This window comes from Chelonia mydas, chromosome 8 (genome assembly GCF_015237465.2).
Source record: "Chelonia mydas isolate rCheMyd1 chromosome 8, rCheMyd1.pri.v2, whole genome shotgun sequence".
NCBI classification, from domain to species: Eukaryota; Metazoa; Chordata; order Testudines; family Cheloniidae; genus Chelonia; species Chelonia mydas.
The window spans coordinates 106,128,310-106,149,939 of NC_057854.1; the positions used below are offsets into that span (position 1 = coordinate 106,128,310).

At 49.1% G+C, this 21,630-nt stretch overlaps 1 protein-coding gene and 1 long non-coding RNA gene across 5 annotated transcripts; one reads left to right on the forward strand and one right to left on the reverse strand.

The window, feature by feature from the left end:
* Nucleotides 1–3,661: 3,661 nt before the first annotated feature.
* Nucleotides 3,662–18,327, reverse strand: CDC20 (cell division cycle 20). 4 transcript variants are annotated; one of them, XM_037906062.2, is made up of 11 exons: nucleotides 18,277–18,327; nucleotides 17,032–17,268; nucleotides 14,741–14,886; nucleotides 13,801–13,897; nucleotides 12,806–12,934; nucleotides 10,886–11,082; nucleotides 5,936–6,030; nucleotides 5,146–5,377; nucleotides 4,759–4,884; nucleotides 4,334–4,451; nucleotides 3,662–3,919 (listed from the first exon to the last, which is right to left on the reverse strand). In XM_037906062.2, the coding sequence occupies exons 2-11, from the start codon at nucleotides 17,252–17,254 to the stop codon at nucleotides 3,747–3,749; spliced, it is 1,536 nt and encodes a 511-aa protein (XP_037761990.1). In that variant the 5' UTR covers nucleotides 17,255–17,268; nucleotides 18,277–18,327; the 3' UTR covers nucleotides 3,662–3,746. The 4 variants fall into 4 exon arrangements, with proteins under 4 accessions (XP_037761990.1, XP_037761988.1, XP_037761989.1 ...); XM_037906060.2 differs by lacking the exon at nucleotides 18,277–18,327 and adding an exon at nucleotides 17,516–17,597; XM_037906061.2 differs by lacking the exon at nucleotides 18,277–18,327 and adding an exon at nucleotides 17,481–17,586.
* On the forward strand, nucleotides 7,724–19,436 carry LOC122466822. The gene is made up of 3 exons (XR_006292678.1): nucleotides 7,724–8,102; nucleotides 9,957–9,962; nucleotides 19,426–19,436. It is a non-coding gene; the product is annotated as an uncharacterized LOC122466822 (long non-coding RNA).
* The last annotated feature ends 2,194 nt before the right edge of the window (nucleotides 19,437–21,630 follow it).

Sequence of the window (21,630 nt, forward strand, 5' to 3'; positions counted from 1 at the left end):
GCAAGTGACCATGGTTCCAATGACCATCACTGGCAGTAAGAAAGGGGAGGGGCCGGGGTTGGCAGGGTCATATATTGAGCACCATGAAGGTGCCACTTCAGGGGGTTCCACAGCTGATCCAACAGGAGCTGCTAAGGGAAAATTTTCCGCTGACTGTGCATACGGCTTGCACAGAGCTGATTGGAATTGACATGAACAAGCACTCAAAGGAAGTTAGTGATCAATGGCTCCATGTCTAGTTGGCAGCCGGTGTCAAGTGGAGTGCCCCAGGGGTCGGTCCTGGGGCCGGTTTTGTTCAATATCTTCATAAATGATCTGGAGGATGGTGTGGATTACACTCTCAGCAAATTTGCGGATGATACTAAACTAGGAGGAGTGGTAGATACGCTGGAGGGCAGGGATAGGATACAGAGGGACCTAGACAAATTGGAGGATTGGGCCAAAAGAAATCTGATGAGGTTCAATAAGGATAAGTGCAGGGTCCTGCACTTAGGACGGAAGAACCCAATGCACCGCTACAGACTAGGGACCGAATGGCTAGGCATCAGTTCTGCGGAAAAGGACCTAGGGGTGACAGTGGACGAGAAGCTGGATATGAGTCAGCAGTGTGCCCTTGTTGCCAAGAAGGCCAATGGCATTTTGGGATGTATAAGTAGGGGCATAGCGAGCAGATCGAGGGACGTGATCGTTCCCCTCTATTCGGCATTGGTGAGGCCTCATCTGGAGTACTGTGTCCAGTTTTGGGCCCCACACTACAAGAAGGATGCGGATAAATTGGAGAGAGTCCAGCGAAGGGCAACAAAAATGATTAGGGGTCTGGAACACATGACTTATGAGGAGAGGCTGAGGGAACTGGGATTGTTTAGTCTGCAGAAGAGAAGAATGAGGGGGGATTTGATAGCTGCTTTCAACTACCTGAGAGGTGGTTCCAGAGAGGATGGTTCTAGACTATTCTCAGTGGTAGAAGAGGACAGGACAAGGAGTAATGGTCTCAAGGTGCAGTGGGGGAGGTTTAGGTTGGATATTAGGAAAAACTTTCACCAAGAGGGTGGTGAAACACTGGAATGTGTTACCTAGGGAGGTGGTAGAATCTCCTTCCTTAGAAATTTTTAAGGTCAGGCTTGACAAAGCCCTGGCTGGGATGATTTAATTGGGGATTGGTCCTGCTTTGAGCAGGGGGTTGGACTAGATGACCTCCTGAGGTCCCTTCCAACCCTGATATTCTATGAAGAGGCTTCTCTCCCCACAATGTCATTTTTCAAAAAATTTCACAGCACACCAGTTTGGGCCTGATGGCACACCAGTGGGGAAACACTAACCTAGATTAATACACTGTTAGTGAAGCCTCAACACACCATTTGTATAGGGAAATCATTCCTCACTAATCTAGAAGCATTCTTTGAGGGTGTCAACAAGCATGTTGCCAAGGGTGATACAGTGGATATAGCGTACTTAGATTTTCAGAATGCATTTGTTGAAGTAACGTAAACTGTCATGGGCTGAGAGGGAAGGGTCCCATAGGGAATGGACGTTTGCAGATGATACAAAAATCACTCAAGATTGTTCAGTTCAAAAGTGAGCATGAAAAGTTAGAGGGGAAATCTCACAAAACTGAGTGACTGGGCAACTCAATGGCAGATGACATGCAACATTGATAAGGGAAAGTAATGTACACTGGAAAAAAAATCATCCCAACTATAAGTATAATTATGAGTTGTGCGGAGGTGGGGCTAAAGTAGATGGTCAAGTCAGCAGGGCTAGTGCGCTAACAAGTTCAGATGAAGGTGCAGCAGTGGTCAAAATGGCTAATACTGTTAAGAATTATTAAGCAAATGCTAGAAAATCGCAAAATGCCCCTATATACAGCCAGCGTGTGCCTATACCTTGAACAGTGTGTCCTGTTTTCATCACCCCGTCTCAAAAACAGTACAGAGGACTGGAAAAGGTTCAGAGCCTGCCAACAAAAATGGAGTGGCTTCCATATTAGGTGAGCCCAAAAACTATTTAGGGAAGGTCAGTTTAGAAAAGATGATTAAGGGCAGGATAGGGTAGAGGTCTAGAAAATCATGAATGGGATGAAAAAAAACATGAATAGAGAAGGGTTGTGTATCCTTTTGCACAATACAAAAACTGGGAGCATGTGGGAGTGGAGGGTCATCATGAAATTAACAGGCATCAGGTTTAATATAAATGTGCAGAAATACTTTTTCACACAGTGCACAGTAAACCGTGGAACCCACTGCCAGGGGATGTTGTGATGACCAAACATAACAGTTCAGAAAGAACTACATAAAATCGTGGAGGATAAGACCATCAATGGCCATTAGCTAAAATGGTCAAGGATGTAATCCCATGCTCAGGGTTTCTCCCGTCCCCTGTACCAGATGGGCAAAACAAGGTTGGCTGTCTCTCCAAAAGGGTTATGGTGCAACTACTCTCCCCTGAAGCTCTGGGACTGGCCTCAGTGGGAGAGAGGTTACTGGCCTAGTGGGACCATTGGTCTGACCCAGCATGGCAGTTCTTACAGCCTTAATACAATTCCTAGAACTGTTAGAAAATCATCCAATCTTGATTTAAAAATTTGTCAGTGATAGAGACTCCCCCTTGGTAAATTGTTCTAATGGTTAATTACCATCACTGTCAAAAATGTATCATAGAATATCAGGGTTGGAAGGGACCTCAGGAGGTCATCTAGTCCAACCCCCTGCTCAAAGCAGGACCAATCCCCAACTAAAGAAGGAGGGAGGCACCTTGGGGGAAGAGGCAAGGCAGGTGTGGGACCTCAGGGGAAGAGGCAGCAAGGAGTGGGGAGCTTGGTTACTGGTGGGTGTGGAGCACCTGATAATTTTCCCCCGGGAGTTCTCCAGCCCCAGAGCACCCATGGAGTCGGCGCCTATGGCTCCCTCCCAGGGGCCTAGCTGCCCCACAGGCTCTTGGTTGGCTGCCCCCCCCCCCGACCACTCCCTCTTCTCCGTAAAGTGCAGGGGAAGCCACCTGAGGCTTTTCACCTCCCCATTCCCTGCTGGGAGTGTAGGAAAGCCACCTGGGGCTCCCCCCTCCATCATTCCCCTCCCAGTTTGACACCAGGCCATTGATAACTACTCTCAGTACAGTCTTTCACCCAGTTGTGCACCCACCTTATAGTAATTTCATCTAGACCAACAAATTCCTCCCTGCTGGTCAGAACTGAGTCTAACCCAGCTGTCCCATGGTTACTTCCCCCACCCTAAGAAAGCAGAAGTTGTCCCCAACATGTGCAATAAGTGCTGGGAACATTGGTTGCTGATGATAGGGTGGCCAAGTGCCTGGTTTTTGACCAGAAAGTCCAGTTAAAAATGGAACCTGACATTTTCCGGTCAGATCTACTGACCAGACACCCAAAGTCTAGTTACTGCAGGTAGGGAGGCACTGGGTCATCACCCTCACCAGTATAGAGCTGTGTAGCCAGTATAGAAGGGATTTGGTTAGGAGGGTTCTTCCCAGACTGGGAAGGGCTCCAGACAGGTAGCCTAGCTCCTTGGCTAACCACTTCCCTTATTCCTGTGGCTGACTGACTTTGGATCACTGGCTGCCAGGGTCCAGCAGTGGCAGGTGGTTGTGTTTGGTTCCTAAGAGGTCTGATCCCAAGACAAGCCAGGGACACTTATTCCATCAGACTCTATAAAAGCAGACTAAGGTATTTATTGACATTTAAAATACTGTACAAAATGCAGCCCCATCTCTCTTGCCAGTGGCATCTCCCATGCTCACCGGATGCCCTGGTGAATGATGCTGCTCTTGGCACTGCCTGCCTTCTCCTTCTTCTTTACTGGATCCATCTCAAAGCAGCGCCAAAGCCGCAATGTTTCATCAGCAGCTGCAGATGCCACTATTGAGCCATCTGGGCTCATGGTCAGGTTCAGGACTCTGGCTGTGTGACCTGGGGAAGGAGAAGCTGCACTATCAGGGCTCTGCTCACATCCCTCACCAATACGAGTCCTTTTCAGCCACTTATGCCCAGTCACATAAGTTCAGTCTGCTCTCCCCCCATAAACAGACTCCATCCCACACAGCTGATGCTCAGGCTGACCTGGGCAGCTCTGGAAGGCTGAACACAGAGGAACTCAAAGGAGAGCTGACCCCTCAGCATCCCCTAGGGTGGAGCCACTTCCCAGCAGGACATGCCTTGCTGCCATCACCCCATCTCACTAGCACACTGATGCTGCTCTCACGAAGACTGGAGAGTGACTTTACTTTCAGGATCTGTCTGGACGCAGCCAAGCCCTTTCCCACTGCCCTGTATCCCAGCCCTCTCAGCTGCTCCTGGACTGCACAGCAAAGGATGTAGACCTACCTTTCAACTCTGCAACCTTGGCCATGGTAGGATATTTCCACACCACCAGTTGATTATGCGCAAAGCCATGACCAGAAATGAACTCCTTGTAGTTTGACGACCAAAGGATGGAACATACCTATAGGGAGGCAGTTTGTTACACTGGCAGGTCGCAGACCAGCAGCAAGAGGTCACTGACCAGGTGTAGAGTAGTTTGGGGACCAGCTCCTTACCTCCCAAAAGAGCCCGCAAAGAAGGGACACAGACACTGCAGTAGTACCCAACATCCACCCCCATCCAGAGACAAGAAACCTCCCCCACAACATCCCCCCTGTTCTCCTGGGGAGTATCCCAGGCCCTGGCCCTCAGGTTCCATCCCTTGGCAGCACTTATGTTGCTCACCGTGCCAAAGCACAGTCTTGGACAGAGTCAGTGCTGAAGCTCACCTGGGAGTGGGCATCTACTGCGTTGAGGCAGGTGCCTGAACACACATTCCAGATCCTGATGTGTCTGTCGCTTGTCCCACCGCCTGTGGCCAGGACATTTGACTGCCATGGGCACCAGGCCACAGCCTATGAGAGAGGCACCAGTCATAAGACATGCAAGAACAGCTTGTTCCCACTGCCCTTATAGGTCAGGCCAAGCCACAGCAGTTCTGCCATCCATGCATGAGAGCAGCACTGGCAGGCAGATTCTTTGTATGTCCCAGGAGAAGCCTCTCTCCAACAGATGGAAACTGCCAGTGCACTGACAGACGAAAGTAGAATCGAGCAGCTGCTGCATCACTCTGCCCTGTGCACACCAAACAAGTCTCACACAAGCCACCCACTCACCTTGACAGCACCCTGGTGCTGAGTGAAGGTCTGCACAGGAGCAAAGTCACCACTGTCCCCTTGGGCACATGGCCAGACATTCACCAGGTTGTCATTGCCTCCACTGGCCAGGTAGCGGCCATCAGGTGACCACTTGAGCCCACACACCTCCTGCGTGTGGCCAGCAAGCGTGGCCACGTGGTGCTCAGCAACCCGGACATCATGATGATGGATGTGACCGGTCCTTGCCCCACTGCAGAGGGAAGTTTTGAGTCAGGGTGGTATTGTGCTTGTGAGCTATACACCACTGCTCCAAGGGGCTCCCACTACAGAGTGTCTGGACAGGGATTTCAGCAAGGGCCGCTATTCAGTGATGCTGTAATCTTGGTGTCACCTGCTACTGGAGACAGCTGAACACAGCAGCAGGGACTGCATTGCAGAGGACTCATACAGAGGTTATGGAGAATGGAGGGCCCTCCCACTGCCCCTACATTCAGGGGCTTAAATCCAGCCTCTTCTAACCAGAGGTGTTGACATATTCAGGTCCCTCCCCCAAGCTGGGCCAGGCACCAGGGAGGAGTTGTAGCAGGTCAGGGCAGAAATGGGCTGTTCACCAGGACCTCACTCACTTTCTATTGGCATCTGGGGAATCGGTGCCCTGGTTATGCTGAAGTGGGTCCATGCAGCACTGCACTGCTGGCTTTGTGAACAGATCACTGAGCACAGGCAGAGTCAATTTGGTTTTGTCCATCTGTTCATCTAGAGCAGGGGGCTCAAAGCCTGTTTTGCCATGCCTTGGTCATGTCCTTACCTGGAAAGGATGTAGCTGTTCCAGCTCAATGACCCTACACGGGAAGAATGGCTGATCATATTTCGGAGCCGTTTCTGTTGCTGTATGTCCCACAGCTGCAAAGAGACATTAAGAGCAGTCATTTATCTTAATTGTGTAAGGAGATGAGAATAGAGCCCTTGTCACATTGGTGCATACCTTGGCTGTCAAATCCTGGATCCCTTTTGCTTGAAGGCTATGGCGTTTAAACCTCTCAGTGCACTAGGCTATGGGGGAGCCATCCAAAGAATTTTATACCCAATGCCCATGAGACAGCTGGAAACTCTAGATGTATATTAGGGACCTTCACAATTAATTATCAAGTGTTAACAATCCAGTGCCATCTTCACAAAACCCACTAGAAGGCATTGCCCAGAGAGTTTGAAGTTTGGACAATTGTGTTATTAAACAATATAATACCATTTATTTAAATATTTTGGATTGTTTTCTACATTTTCAAATACATTGATTTCAATTACAGCATAGAATACAAGGTGTACAGTGCTCACTTCATATTTTTTATTACAAATATTTGCATGGTAAAAACCAGAAGAAATAGTACAGTAACTCCTTGCTTAACATTGTAGTTAGGTTACTGAAAAATGCTACTTTAATTCTTATGGGGAAATTGGATTCACTTTTTGCTTAATGTAAATGGGGGGGAAGGTTCCGGGGGGAAAAATATATATAAAAAATAATCACACACAGCAATGATTAATGTGAAGCTTGGTTGAGGTGGTGAAGTCAGAGGGTGGAGACAGTGGGATATTTCCTGGGGAATGCCTTACTACTAAATAATGAACTAGCACTCAGCTGAGCCCTCAAGGATTAACACATTGTTAAATGTAGCCTCACACTCTGCAAGGCAGCACAAATGGAGAGAGGGGAGACAGGATGGCAGAGAGACACACACATACAGAGTGTGTGTGTGTGAGAGAGATGCGCATCACCCCTTTAAGTACACTGACCCCACTCAGTACACTGCCTTTTGAAGTAGCTCAGCATGTTGAGACAGCAGCTACTGCCAGAAGCTCCCTCTGTCCTGAGCCCTGTCACGTTCCACCCCGCTTTATGGAGATGGGGTAAGCAGAGGACACCCTGACATTAGCACCCCTCTTCCCCTCCCCCATCCTGCCCTGCACAGCAAGCAGGAGGCTCCCACGAGAAGCTCCAAGGCAGAGGGCAGGAGCAGCACATAGCAGTGGGGGGAGGGACAGCTGAACTGCCGGCAACTGCTAGCCTGCTGGGTGGCTGCTGCACAGGGAACTTAAGGGAGCGGGGAGCTGATGGGGGGCTGCTGGTCCACCCTGGTTCCAAGCCCCCACTAGCTACCTCCAACGGACTGCTCTTTCTGCAAGCAGTAGACAAAGTAGGGGGCTGCCAAACAACTTTGTAAGAGAGCATTGTGCAACTTTAAATGAGCATGTTCTCTAATCGATCAGCAACGAAACATTAACGAAGAGGATGTTCAGTGAGGAGTTACTGGATTTTTCAATTCACCCAATACAAGTACTGTAGTGCAATCTCTATCATAAAAGTTAAACTTACAAATGTAGAATGCTGTACAAAAAAATAACTGCATTAAAAATAAAACAATGTAAAACTTTAGAACCTACATGCCCACTCAGTCCTACTTCAGCCAGTCAAGTTTAGTTACAATTTGCAGGAGATAATGCTGCCCGTTTCTTGTTTACGATGTCAGCTGAAAGTGAGAACAGGCATTCGCATGGCACTGTTGCAGCCAGCGTCACAAGGTATTTATGTGCCAGATGTGCTAAACATTCATATGCCCCTTTGTGCTTCAACCACCATTCCAGAGGACATAAGTCCATGCTGATGACAGGTTCTGCTCAATAATAATCCAAAGCAGAGCGGACCGATGCATGTTCATTTGCATCATCTGGGTCAGATGCCAACAGAAGGTTGATTTTATTTTTTGATGGTTTGGGTTTTGTAGATTCTGTATCTGAATGTTGCTCTTTTAAGACTTCTGAAAGCATGCTCCACACCTCATCCCTCTCAGATTTTGGATGGCACTTCAGATTCTTAAACCTTTAGTCGAGTGCTGTAGCTATTTTTAGAAATCTCACATTGGTACCTTCTTTGCATTTTCTCAAATCTGCTGTGCAAGTGTTCTTTAAATGAACATGTACTGGGTCAACATGAAATACATGGCAGAATGCGGGTAAAACAGAACAGGAAACATACAATTCTCCCCCAAAGAGTTCAGTCACAAGTTTAATTAACGCTTTTTTTTTTTTTTTTTAAATGACCATCATCAGCATGGAAGCATGTCCTCTGGAATGGTGGCTGAAACATGAGGGGGCATATGAATATTTAGCATCATCTGGCATGTAGATACCTTGCAGTGCTGGCTACAACAGTGCCATGTGAACGCCTGTTCTCACTTTCTGGTGACATTGTCAATAAGAAGCAGGCAGCAGTATCTCCTGTAAATGTAAACAAACTTGTCTGTGTTAGTGATTGGCTGAACAAGAAGTAGGACAGAGTGGACTTGTAAGCACTAAAGTTTTACATTGTTTTGTTTTTGAGTGCAGTTATGTGACAAAAAGATACAATTGTAAGTTGCACTTTCACAATAAAGATTGCACAATGGTACTTGAATGCGGTGAACTGAAAAATACTATTTCTTGTGTTTATCATTTTTACAGTGCAAATATTTGTAATCAAAAATAATATAAAGTGAGCACTGTACACTTTGTGTTCGGTGTTGTAATAGAATATATTTGAAAAGGTAGAAAAACATCCAAAATATTTAATAAATTTCAATTGGTGTCCTATTGTTTGACAGTGCAATTCATCACGTGCGTTACCTGCCATTAATCGACAGCCCTACTTCTATTGTCTCCCCCTCGTCTCCTCCTTTCCAGGCTGAACAGTCCCAGTCTTTTTAATTTCTCCTCATGCAGAAGCTGTTCCAGACATCTCATTTTTGTTGCCCTTCTCTCTACTTTTTCAACTTCTGATACACCTTATTTAAGATGGAGACACCAGAACTGTATGTAATATTTAAGGTATGGGCCTATCATGGATTTATGTAGTGGCATATTTTCTGTCTTATTATCTATCCCTTTTCCTAATGATGCCTAACACTTATCCTTTTTGATTGCTGTTGCACATTGAGCAGATGTTTTCAGAGAACTATCCATGATATCTAGGAATCTATGATGATGCCAAGATCTTTCATGAGTGGTAACAGCCAATTTAGATCCCATCATTTTGTATGCATAGTTGGGATTATGTTTTCCAATGGGAATTACTTGAAACTCAGTGTTGATAAATGCAATCTGCCATTTTCTTGGTCACCCAGTTTTGTGAGATCCTTTTGTAACTTCGCAGTCTGCTTTGGACTTAACTATCCTAAGTAATTTAGAATCATCTGCAAGCTTTGCCACTTCACTGTTTCTCTCTGTTTCCAGATCATTTATGAATATGTTGAACAGCACAGATCCCAGTATAGATCTTTGGGGGACTCTGCTGTGTACCTCTCTCAACTGAGAGAGCTGACCACTTATTTCTACCCTTTGTTTCCTATCTTTTAAGGAGTTACTGATCCAAGAGAGGACCTTCCCTCTTATCTCATGATTCCTTACTTTGCTAAAGACCCCTTGGTGAGTGACTTGTCAAAGGTTTTTGAAAGTACAAGTACACTATATCCACTGCATCACACCAGTCCACATGTTTGACCCACACAAACAATTAATGGATTGGTGAGGCATGGTTTCCCTTTGCAAAAGCCATGTTGACCAGGTGTCAGATAATCCTGTTTTAGTTTCAACCAGTTTGCCTAGTACTGAAGTTAGGACTACTGGCCTGTAATTGCCAAGATCACCTCTGGAGACCTTTTTGAAAAAAAATCAGCATTACATTAGCTATCTTCCAGTCATCTATTACAGAAACTGATTTAAATGATGGTTACATATCACAGTTGTTAGTTTTGCCATTTTGTATTTGAGTTCCTCCAGAACTCTTGGGCAAATAGCATCTGGTCCTGCTGACTTATTACTGTTTAATTTATCAGTTTGTTCCAAAACCTCTATTGAACCCACAATCTGGAACTCTGAATTTTCCTCAGATTTCAGTTCCTCAGATTTGTCACCTAAAAAGAATGGCTCCAGTGTGAGAATCTCCCTCACATCCTCTGCAGGGAAGACTGATGCAAAGAATTCATTTAGCTTCTCTGGAATGGCCTCATCTTCCTTGAATGCTTTTAGCATCTCGATCATCCAGTGGCCCCACTGATTGTTTCTACTTCTGAAGCACTCAATTTTTGTTGTTAGTTTGTCTTTTGCTAGTTGCTCTTCAAATTCTATTGTGGCCAACATAATTGGTACTTTTACACTTGACTTGCCAAAGTTTCTTTGTGTTTTCCTCAGTGGGATTTGACTTCCAAATTTTAAAGGAAGTCTTTTGATCTCTGAATGCCTTTTGCACTCTGTTTAGCCATGGTGGTGGTTTTCGGTCCTCGGACTTTTTTTTTTTTTAAATTTGGGTACACATGTAGCGAGCTTCTATTATGGTGTTTTTAAAGTTTCCATGCAGCTTGCGGGCATTTCACTCGTCACTGTTACTTTTAATTTCTGTTTAAGGGAGCTTCCTCATTTTTGTGCAGTTCTTTTTGGATTTTTAAATTCTATTGTTGGAGAGGGGAGGGGGGCTGGTATTTTCCCCTCTTCAAGCATGTTAAGTTTATTACATTACAGTTGCTATGACCAAGTGGTTCAGCTATATTCACCTTTTGGACCAGATCCTGTGTACTACTTAGAACTAAATAAAGAATTGCTTCCCCCCTTGTGGGTTCCAGGACTAGTTGCTCAAAGAAGCAGTTGTTAATGGCATCAACAACGGTCCCGGGGCAGGAGCCTCTATTTAAAAGACTCTTCCCTCCCCGTACTGCAGGATTCCTCTCACCTGGACCTCAGCATTGCTAGTGCCGACAGCAAGGTAGTTTCCTTCTTTGATCCAGGACACTGATGAGATGTAGTCATCTGGCTGCTCCAACTGCAGCAGCTGGATGATCTCGCCAGAGGAGTAATTCCACAGATACACAGAGTTATCCAGAGCCACAGCCAGGAAGTTCTGGGAACTCCAGTCAATGAGGTTCAGATCTAAGATCAGAAGACACAGCAGAGGTCACACACTATGCCCGTTGCTCATTACAATACCCCAGGGAAGTCCTGCCTGCAGCCTGGCTCAGCACCATGGCAAGAGTACCCCCCCCTTCCCCCAGCTTCTTCACCCCCAATGCTGATGGACCAGGAACTCCCACCTACACCAGATTTCCATAGTGCCACAGGTGTGCATGGCCCTCTACAGGTAGGGGATTGGCCTTGTAGCATGTTGGAATCCTAGCTAACAGGATCAGTGCACTGAAGCTTTTCATTCCAGTCCAGTTGCATGAAGCTCTGAACTCCCTTTCCTATAAGGTTAGATACAGACACTATCCAGCAAGCCACCCAGTGTCAGCCTGTGTGTTAGTGTGCCCTAAGAGTGCCAATGACACAGCAGTGACCAAGCTGAGAGAAGGCTCCATTGTTCCTCTAGGACCAAACTGCTGAGCCAAGGAAGGGAGCTGCCCTGTCTTGGCTGAGAACAGGCACTTTCTGCTATTTTTACCCCATCCACCTTGCTCCTAGGTGGAGCTACCATCTCACTAAAGCAGCTGATTTGGGGTAGGGGGATTGATGACTGAACCCAAGCCCCCTCACTCCTATAGGGAATTTTTGGCATCCCCTCTGTCAGAGAGGAACCCAGCCTCCACGGCACAATGAAGGAAACGGCAGCCATAAAAGCACACATTTCCCCACCCATCTTTGGCCTTCTGAATGAGGTGCAACAGAAAGTGGTAAAAGCCACCACAATCCCAACAGGCTGGGGCACGAAACAAGCTGCCAGTGTGATTTCCCAAGGGAATAATCAGAGGCCTGAGAGTAGAAACAACTTGTCCTGAAGTGGAAGTGCAGCCAGACAGGAGCATTCAGAGTCAGGGTAATCAGGAGAACAGAGTCAGTGCCAGCAAGAGGAGTATGGGGAAAGAGGCACTTTCAGTTATCAGGAGATGGGGACCAGAGCCACCCACTCACACAGGAAGCGCAGAAGTTAATTACAATTGAAAACGGCCTGTACTGAACCCTTTTTAAGCCTGACTTTTGAGTTCCTCTTCAAAAAGAGCAAGGGACTTGCCCCTTCTGCTCAACAGCATCCAAGTTTAAACATATAAGCCAGCAGATCTAGATGAGAGAGACTGAGACACTAATGGATTTGCTGAAGAACTCCTTTGGGAGTACACCAGGTTCTGCAGTCACAGAACCAAGGGAGAGGCACCATCCAAACAAGAGCAATCCCAGCAGTAAGCGCCTGCTCAGGCTAATTTCAGTCCCTAGCGGAACAAGTCTTAGGACAGACTTTCAGAGGGGAATGGCCTGCAAGTTACGAGAAGTCTGAGATCAGAGAAAAAAGAACCTGCTAGCCAAAGCGAAGAACAGAGTGGGTGAAAAGAACAAGGTGTGAACAAGACCAGGATCCTATGGAGAGACACTTTCAAAATCTTACTTAGAATTAGCTACAATGGGACACTCATATGGACTGACAAATGGACTGGAAGATAGCCAACCAGTGACAGTGACACCAAGTGACAGCATTGAGTTGGAGATAGTATCAAAGATATTGCAAGAATTCTTAAGTCTGATCTTGTTTAACCTCTTCATGCAGGGTGAAGCAGCAGCAGGTAGCACCTTGTGCCCTCTATAAATGTCACAGCACAGGGGGGTAGCAAATACTAGTATGGACAGGAGTACAAGGGCCCTGGACATAGCAGCAGAACCCACTTACAGTAGTCGTTACGGATCTCTGGCGCATCCAGGATCCGGTCTGGCATGGAGGGAATGTATCTGCCATTCTTCCTGCTGGACCCAGGTGTTGTTTTCTGGCTGTAGAGCACTTTCAGGTTATTCTGGTAACCTGTAAGCCAGAGAGACAGCAATGGTTACTCACTAGATAGTTTCTTCCAACTCATCCTGGCAAACTTGTGGCTCACCTAGGCACAGGGAGTCTTCCACTGAAGGCAAAGACAAGCCTTAAAAGGGAGATGCACTTGCTTCAGGCCAGCGGAGCAAGCTGTGGTGTTATGACACCTGCCCACTAGGAGACTGAGCTGATGAGTCTCATCCGATGAAGTGAGCTGTAGCTCACGAAAGCTTATGCTCAAATAAATTGGTTAGTCTCTAAGGTGCCACAAGTCCTCCTTTTCTTTTTGCAAATACAGACTAACACGGCTGCTACTCTGAAACTCCTTTTATGCAACCTATCGAGCCATCTTCAGATGGCAGCCACTTTACCTGCTGAAACCAGATTCAAATTGGTGGGCTTGGGAAATTTCACTTTTCCCCAATCCCCTGTTAATTAACAGTTCAACTGAAGCATGACTTAAACCAAGGATAGTATGGGGTGGGTGGGGGCTACTCAATATTCTACTGCAGCCTTTCCTTGAAGGAGCTTTGGGCCAAAAGCAAATTTTTAGGGAGGATTTGCTGTTTGCAGTGTCAATCACTGACTTGTGCAGCTACTGCTCAGCTTATACTTGAGAGGTGTGCAGTGGCCAGGATGCCAGTAAGCCACTGACCACAAAGGAAAGCTATTAAGGAACTTATGGTGTTCCAGAGCTCAGTTGGGTACACAGCTACTTGCACACATCCCATTGCTTGGGGTGGGAGAGTACACAGGATACCAGTCAGGGTTCTGTTATGCACCCCTCCTTTGAGGAAAAAGGAGCCCTTCTTCCCTTCCAGCACAGAGGTGCTTTCAGATCACCCCCAAACCCTGCATACCTTCTGGGGCATTTTGAGGCTTCCCACTAAGCCGGAGGATCTTTGCTTCTTCCACATCAAACCCATTCAGATTCAGCGCCCAAGCCTTCTGTTGCTCCTGTAGATAAGATATACAGATCCTCTCAGGCAAACTTGAGTCTTCCTACCACATTCAGAGGGAATACGGGTAAAACAGGAATGTAGCTCAACAGCTCAGTGGCCCCATGGCCCCAGCTGTGCCATCAGCTTAAGGTAGTTCCCTCTGCTCCAGATGGTATGCTGCTTTGCTTGGAGAACCAGCTGCATGCAAGCCAGTTCTCCAGGCTGCCCCTAGTTCACTTGAAAAGCTGTCCTCTGTTTGGCCAGTTTTGTAGTGTACCAGCTGCCCCCAGATTGGCCCTTTTTTGCATCCCTTTCCCAGTGTGGAAATATGGTCACAAGGGACTGGCTTTGTACAACTGCTTCATGACTTGCCTATATGGAGAAGTCATTCCAGAATAATATAGACCGTGACTCTACAGTGCCATAGCTACTGCTAAATAGCTTATTCCACAACAAGTTCTGTGGAATTTCCTTATGCAGCCAAGTCCTCAAGCTTTGAGCCTGGAATAGCCAGCTCTGTGTGGGCAAATCTCATTAGCCTTCCAGAAGTTTTGCATTCAGACCTGCCAGATGCAGCACAGGCTAGCCAAGGGTCCCAAGGCATTATATAATACAAAACAAAAAGCACACTCTGCCCTCACTCTTTGTACCTAGGGGCCACAACCCAAGTCTCCTGCAATAACTTTGTACAGCTCTACCCATTCCAGCCACCACTTTTCATGCCTCACTCCATAAAGAGGAGTGCTGCAGATGCGAGCACCACACCAATTGCTCATTGTGCAGCAGTGTGAATACGCCGAAGTTTGCTTCTCAGGAGAAGATTAGGAGAGACTGGCTGTTAGGAGAACGCGTTGCTCACCTTCTTGGTAGGTGTATCCTCAGAAGAATCATTCTCTTTGGTCAAGAGGAAGCTAGCAACCTCCATCTGCATGGCACTGCGGTTGGGAATGTAGCGGTCCCTGCCTGCCTTGGTCGGTGTGCTCTGGATTTTGGATCCTGATTTACCTGTGTTGTATACAGAAGAGAGCCATTCCATCCGCAGTTAGTTGAAGCAAACTGCCCAGCAAGGGCCAAGATAGACAGTATTTGCCTCAAAGGCCCTCAGGCACTGCTGGCTGCACACCATGTTTTCCAGGTGTTGGTGTTTTGCCAGCCTGGAGGCTGTAGTGCAGCCACACAAACAAATCCCAGGATCTTGACTGGATGGGAAGAGGCTGATGCAGTAGATAACCAGCTGCCTCCAATCCAATGATCATGTGCTGCTGGTCCTCTCTGACCCTCAGCACATCTTAGAAGGGCCTGGGTCCCAGCTTAACTTCATTAAGAGACACTCTGAACTCCAAAGCAATGGCTTCAACAGCAGGCAGCATCACTCATAGCTCCAGGAAGAGCCTCAAATTGTTTCAAAAGACTCGCCATTCAACTTATACATACCTCTCAGTCCTCTCCAGGGGCAGCCAAACAGAGATTCCTCTAGAGAGGAACCAAGGACAGACTGGTGGCACTATCATGTAGAAGGTCACCAGTATCCACTGTGCAGAGCTCAGCAACACCAGAGCCCAGTCACTGTGACTGCAGCCACTTACAGACCCCAGAGCCAGGAGTCCTTACGTAGGAATTCAAAATGTTGGATCAGACAATAAGATCCACCTATCTCAGTGTCCTCTCTAACAGGGCCACTTCAAGATGCAGCGGAGAAATGTGTAACCACCCCCAAGTAGCAGATGTGCCCCATATAGGTCTTCTGACCATCACTAATAGAGATTGGCTTAAACTCTGACATGCAAAGTTTAAAATAGCCCTTCTAGAATTTGTCAATAATGTTAACTCTGAATATTCTTGATATCCATAAAAATGTCCATTCCTTTCTGAATTGCGTCAAGTCCTTGGCCTCTGATTCCTGTGGCAGTGGATTCCACAGTCTAAAGTTTTATGAAAAAAATTTTTTTTCCTTGTACTGGTTGAGAGTCGCCCCATCTTTCAAAGTAATCGAACATCCTCCTTGTTCTGTATTATGTGACAGGGAGAACTAGAGTTCCTGATCTTCCCTCTCCAGGAAGAGGTTTTTTTGCCCTCCTTCATGCATATATGCATGTACACTTATTATATTCTCCATCCCATTCATACTCTAAGGTTACAAACTCAGTCTTCCTAATCTCTCTTCACAGAAGAGCTTTCACAGACCACTGATCATTGCTTTTCCGAGCCCCCTCTAGTTCTGCGCTACTGAAGAGACAAGGTGCCCAGTTCTGTACACAGTATTCAGATAAGGCTACACCAATTATTTAGGTAAATGTATTAGAACAGAGTTCACAAACTGTGGGGCACCCCCCCCGGGAGGGGGCACAGAGGAACATTCAGGGGGACACAGCTGGGGCCCAGGCCAACACCCACAGAGGGTGGGGAGGGAGTGCCCCTTAGTTCTGCTCCTGGCCCCAGCCTCAGCCCACTTACCCCTGTACATCTCCCCCCTTCCCCCCGAGCTGTGGCCTGCTCCCAGCCCCAGATATGGGGGGGGGGGCACATACAGGGATAAGGGAGGGTGCACGAGGTAAACAGTTTGGGGACCACTGCATTAGAATATTCCTCTAATATTCACCATCCCATTCCTAACCATTTTTTTTTAACCACAGCTGCACGCTTAGAGCTGCCTTGGTGTTGCCAAGCTCCCTTTCTTGGGTTGACAGTTAATTTAGAGCCCATCAAGTATATGAGGAGTTTAAGTTTCTCCCTTCAATGTGCAACAAAGGAATCCATTTGCCATCGTGCTGCCCATTCACACAACTTCTTCAGGTCTCTCGGAAGTTCTTCACAGTTCTCTCCAGCCCAGACTATCCTAGTAGCTGTGTCATCTGCATATTGTGCTACCTCACTGCTCATCCCCTTTCCAGATCAGTAGTAAACATAACAAGCCACAAGAAGAACTGACTAACCCTATTCTGGTTCCTCTTTGCCAGTTTTCGATCCCTGACGGTACTCTATCAGCCCATGGTGACTTAGCTTCGCTAGTGGCCTTCTGTGCCCTGTCAAAGGAGAGACCTGAGCTAGGTCGCTGGTGCCCTGCTTCCCACACAACGGGCTGGCTGACGCAGGGCTAACTCTGCTCACCCATCTGCACGCAGCGGGGCACCAGCCCCAGCTCTGACTCACCGGGGGTTTTGGAGGGGGTTTTGCTGGTGCTGTGGGGCCGGTTGGCTGGTTTCATGGGGGAGAGGCCAGTGCTGCTGGCGTTGGCAGGGCTGGGCCCGGGGCCAGCAACGGAGACGCTGCTCTCCTTGGCCTTGCGCTGCCATCGCGCCAGCGGGGCGTTGGGGATCGGGGTGTCCAGCTTCAGCAGACCGTGCAAGTCGCTCTCGAACACAAACTGCGCCATGGCGGGGGAGCGGCCTGGGGGGGAGAAAGAGAGCGACAGGTGAGTCAGAGACCAACCAGCCCCCGCCCCGGCTCCCCCCCCGCGCGCCCGCCCCGGCTCCCCCCAGATCGACGGACGGACGGACGCGCACGCGCGCGCGCACACACACACACACACACACACACGCCGCCGCCGCCGCCGCCGCCGCCAGACCAGAGACCGGCCCGCGGCGAGGCCGGGCGTTCACCGCAGAGACCGGCGCGGGGCACTCCGGGGACGCACCACCGGGGACAGCGGGACGCCTCGCTCACGTTCCCTCAGTCAGTCTCTACTCTCGAAGCTCCGCCCCCTCGCGCTGCTTAAACCTGGCGCCCCAAGCCCCCATTGGCCACTTCAAACCCAACTGCCGCCGGTACCATGGCGACCCGACCCAACCCCTTGTCCCTATTGGCCCGCACGGACTCGGGGCGGGGCTTAGCCCTGAGACGACGCTGGCCTCGTCCGTCTCGTGAGACTCGGGCTTGACCCCTGACCCGAGCCATGGTCTGGTGACCTCTGACCTGGGCTGCTGATTGGCCGGAAGCGCCCGCCTGGGGGTCGGTGTTGGCCGGCCGGGCGCCGGGAGCCCTGGGGGGCCGAGGCCGGGTCGCAACCGGCGCCTCGTCCTGCCCCGCCCCGGGCCCCGCCGCGCCTGCCAGGGCCGAGTGGGGGCGGAGACGCGGCGCGGCGCGGCGGGTTCGGCTCATTTTTCCTGGGAGGAAGAAGTCGAGGGACCCTCCTGAGCGCGCCGCTGGCCCCAGAACCGCCGGCTCCTCCCCGGGCTCCGGCTCCCGGCCCCGGCCGCGCGGCCCCCGCCCCCGGCTCCCCGCTCCCGGCCCCGGCCGCGCGGCCCCGGCCCCCGGCCTACAGCCCTAGGCTCAGGCTCCCCGGCTCCCGCCCCCGGCTCCCGGCCCCGGCTCCACCGGCCCCGGCTCCGCGCCCCCGGCTCCCCGCCGCGCGGCTCCCAGGGAGCTCGGGGCCGCGCCGCGCCGCGCCGGTCGCACCTGGACAGCGCTTTACCCCTGTGTCGCCGCCTGAGGAGGCGGGCGGGCGCCTCGGTGCCCAGCTCTTCCGGGGAGCTTGGAGAAAGAACCGCACCAGAGAGGGAAGTTAGGTGCCCATGGGAATTAGGCACGTTTGAAAACCCTGCCCCCTGCCCATCAACAGGCTTAGGTGCCCAGGTGGCTTTGAGAATCCGGGTGGGAGGCTTTATGTACACCACAAAAGTATAAATTAATTTCAAAATTGATTTAGCGAAACAGGTACAATCCACCAATGTAGACACATTTAAACTGGTTTAACTGTTGCTTTTAAGCTTCGGAATGGTTTCTGTCCCCGTGGATGGTGGCATACAAGCTCAAGTGAGACTCCAAAGAACGTAAATGAGAAATTCTGGCACAATGGTCCCAGACAGCCCAAGGCAAGGTCAGAGAAACGGCCTTCAATAGCCGCAGCAGCAGCAATTCATGTCCGTTTGCCTGAGAGAATGAGACCGCAGCCCTCAGGCACTAGCTTTGTACAAGTAATACATGGTAATAAAATAGAAAAGGACAGACAGCCCCATTTTCTTGTCTGAAAATCATTTCTGAAACGTTTGTTACCCAGGAATATTTCTTTCTCCCGCTTGAGTGTGGGACACATGCAGAAGCAGTTAGGTAGCTGTGTTGGGAACAGTGGTGTGTCCGGCCAGAGAGAGCAGAGTGTGCATGCACGGTGCTCTCTGCAGTGTAGCTGGGTGACGTGGGGAGGTGGCAGCCTTCCCCTGCTATCTATACCTTTGGATCCACAGTTCACCTGTCCCATCCATGAGGCTTGGTGACTGGCATGCCCTCAGAGCAAGGCTCCCCTGCCACTAGCAGCTGATGCTGAAAACAGCAATCAGGACTGTGGTCTGCCTGCTCTGCTATCCATAAAGGTGCTATAGGATTTTAAACTGGTCCTGTTGGTTATTACTGAGGCCTGGGGGCAATGACTGCACTGTGCGCCTAGTGATGATTCACGTGAGGAAGCTAGAGGGTAACTCATTACTAAGCCCATTACAAGGAGGGTTTCAGTTAGCCTAGTTAGAAGGGCAGCAGGGGGGAGCAGGAAGACCTGTAAGGGTGGGAGCTCCCCACCCCTTCAGTAAAGAACATAGGACTGGAAGGGACCAGCTGGGTCATCATGTCCAGTCCCGTCCTCATCTGCTGTGTGCAACCCCTTCATATCATCCCATAAATTTATCAAGCTCCAGCTTAAAACCAATTACCTTTCTTGTCCCCACTGCTCCTGATGGGAGGCTGTTCCAGAGCCCCACTCCTCTGATGGTTAGAAAGCTTCTAATTTTGAGTCTAAAGTTACTGATGGCAAGTTTAGCCGCATTTGTTTTGATGCCAATATTTTCCTTTAGCTCCAATAGCTCTTCTCCATCCCTGGTGTTTATCCCTCTGATAAATGTAGAGAGAGCAATTAGATCACCCGCCAGTCTTCATTTTGTTTCGCTAAATAAGCCAAGATCTTCCAGTCTCCTCTTGTACAGTAGGCTCTCCATTTCCCTGATCATCCTAGTAGCCCTTCTCTGCATCTGTTCCAGTTTGAATTCAAACTGCCCCAGCCCCCTGTGTAATCTTCAGCATGAAACAGGCTGCTTCCCTTCTGTTACCTGAAACACTGTGACAGGCAACAGGGACTGGAAGTTTAAGCTGTGGGGGTGTAACACCAACAGACCCCGGTCGTCAGCAGGCAGAATCGAACCTGGGACCTCTGGAGCTTAGTGCATGAGCCTCTACTGCATGAGCTCAAAGCCATATGGCTGTTAGGTAAGGCTGTAGAGCAGACTCCTTAATCTCTCTCTCTCTCTCTAAGTGGTCTCAGTGCCACTAGATGGGACAGAACACCACACCCAGGAGATGTGTGGGTTACAGGGGCACCCTTCCTGGCATTGCCTCCAGCTCTGAGTGGGAAAATCCCTTCTCTGAGCCTCAGTTACCCCAGCTGGCTATGGGGGTGCAGTTTTTTGGTCTACCGTTAAGTCGTCAATATCGTTATTGACACAGATTGTCTCCTTCCCTCTCCCCCTTCCAAAACTGAGGTAGGGAGGGGCTTTAGTACGTACTGACCCTCTGCTGCATGGTCGGGGGAGTAAGGCACCTTCTTGGTCTCTCTTCACCACCCCCAGACCCCAAAGAGGCCCCTGCACAGGTTCAGCTCCAAAGTGGGAGAAGGGGTGCAGACTGGGTGGGCTGGGATGCACATTATTCTTCAACCCTCCCTCACCACAAACAGTAAGCAGAAGAGATAATATGGCCAGGGCCCTGTGGAGCCTCCCAGGGGTTCTAGGAGAAACCAGGACCACCAGGAGTCGCTGCTGCCATGGCTCCAATGGAACTCACTGCCAGGGAATGGGGGGTAGGCACTGGCTGGGGCTGATTTACAGGGCCTGTGCACTGATGGCTCTGGCCTCTGTAGCCAGACAGCCAGCCCCCCCCCCCCCCCCCTCAGACCAGCATTGCTGGAAACACACGGGAGCCAAAACAACAGGGCACTTAACATAAATTCCAGCACAGCCTTTGAAGCTGTGAGAAGCACAGGTGTCCTGCTACAATGTGCCTCTGGGAACATATACAACGATTAGGCTCACAGCAGACAGAGAAGCTGTGACAGACATGGCTCTTAGCCCCTACTAAATAGCGTGATGCACACACCCCAACATCCTAGGTGGGAAAATATTTACCCTGATAAAAGAAGTGTCCAGTAGTCGAAACTTATTGTTTCTCCCTTGCAAGTGTGAACTACTCTTGCGAGAGCTGGCGTCGCCCAGACAGACCAGCCCCAATTTGGCATAAGAAAGGAGAAAGAGAATAAAGGAGTACAGAGGTATAAGTATGGGACCTACAGCACCATGATTTTTGAGTGCTTTTCACTATCTATCTGCTGGTCAGATAAGTGACAGCCTCCCAAGGCTTCTGCAGCTAAGAGGGTCCCTAAGCCTTGTCCCTTATTCGTCTTTCCGCGGAATTGAGTGACCGATCCTGGCTTGGCACCGCTGGAATCGAGAGATGCAAGGAGGGTAAGAAGCACCCACACCTGATCTCCTATCTTTAGTGTACACATATTTTGAAATAGAGCTCTATACTTTGTTTTCTTTCTTTGGGATTGTGGCTTCAGTTTTGTAACTTGTTTGTGTGTGTAACATCTCTACATTTAAATAAGTAGGCACTAGCAATTTTGTAACCACATGATTAGAATCTAGTTTAATAAATTTTGGTAACCATTGTGCATAAGCCTGACTTGTTTCTCTGGTTTACTGTAAAGCAGCCAACACAATTAAAGAACCTCAGCCGTTTTGGCTATAAAGCCTGGCCATTAGGTGAGAGTAC

Bases quoted from the DNA above. Each gene is read 5' to 3' on its own strand.
- CDC20 (XM_037906062.2), bottom strand. From the start codon at position 17,254: ATGGCGCAGTTTGTGTTCGAGAGCGACTTGCACGGTCTGCTGAAGCTG. The intron at 6,031-10,885 runs GTGAGAGGAATC...GTCTCTTTGCAG, and splicing joins CTAGCAATGCTGAGGTCCAG to CTGTGGGACATACAGCAACA. The intron at 5,378-5,935 runs GTAAGGACATGA...TTCCCTCTGCAG, and splicing joins AACAGCTACATCCTTTCCAG to TGGGGCAAGGACCGGTCACA.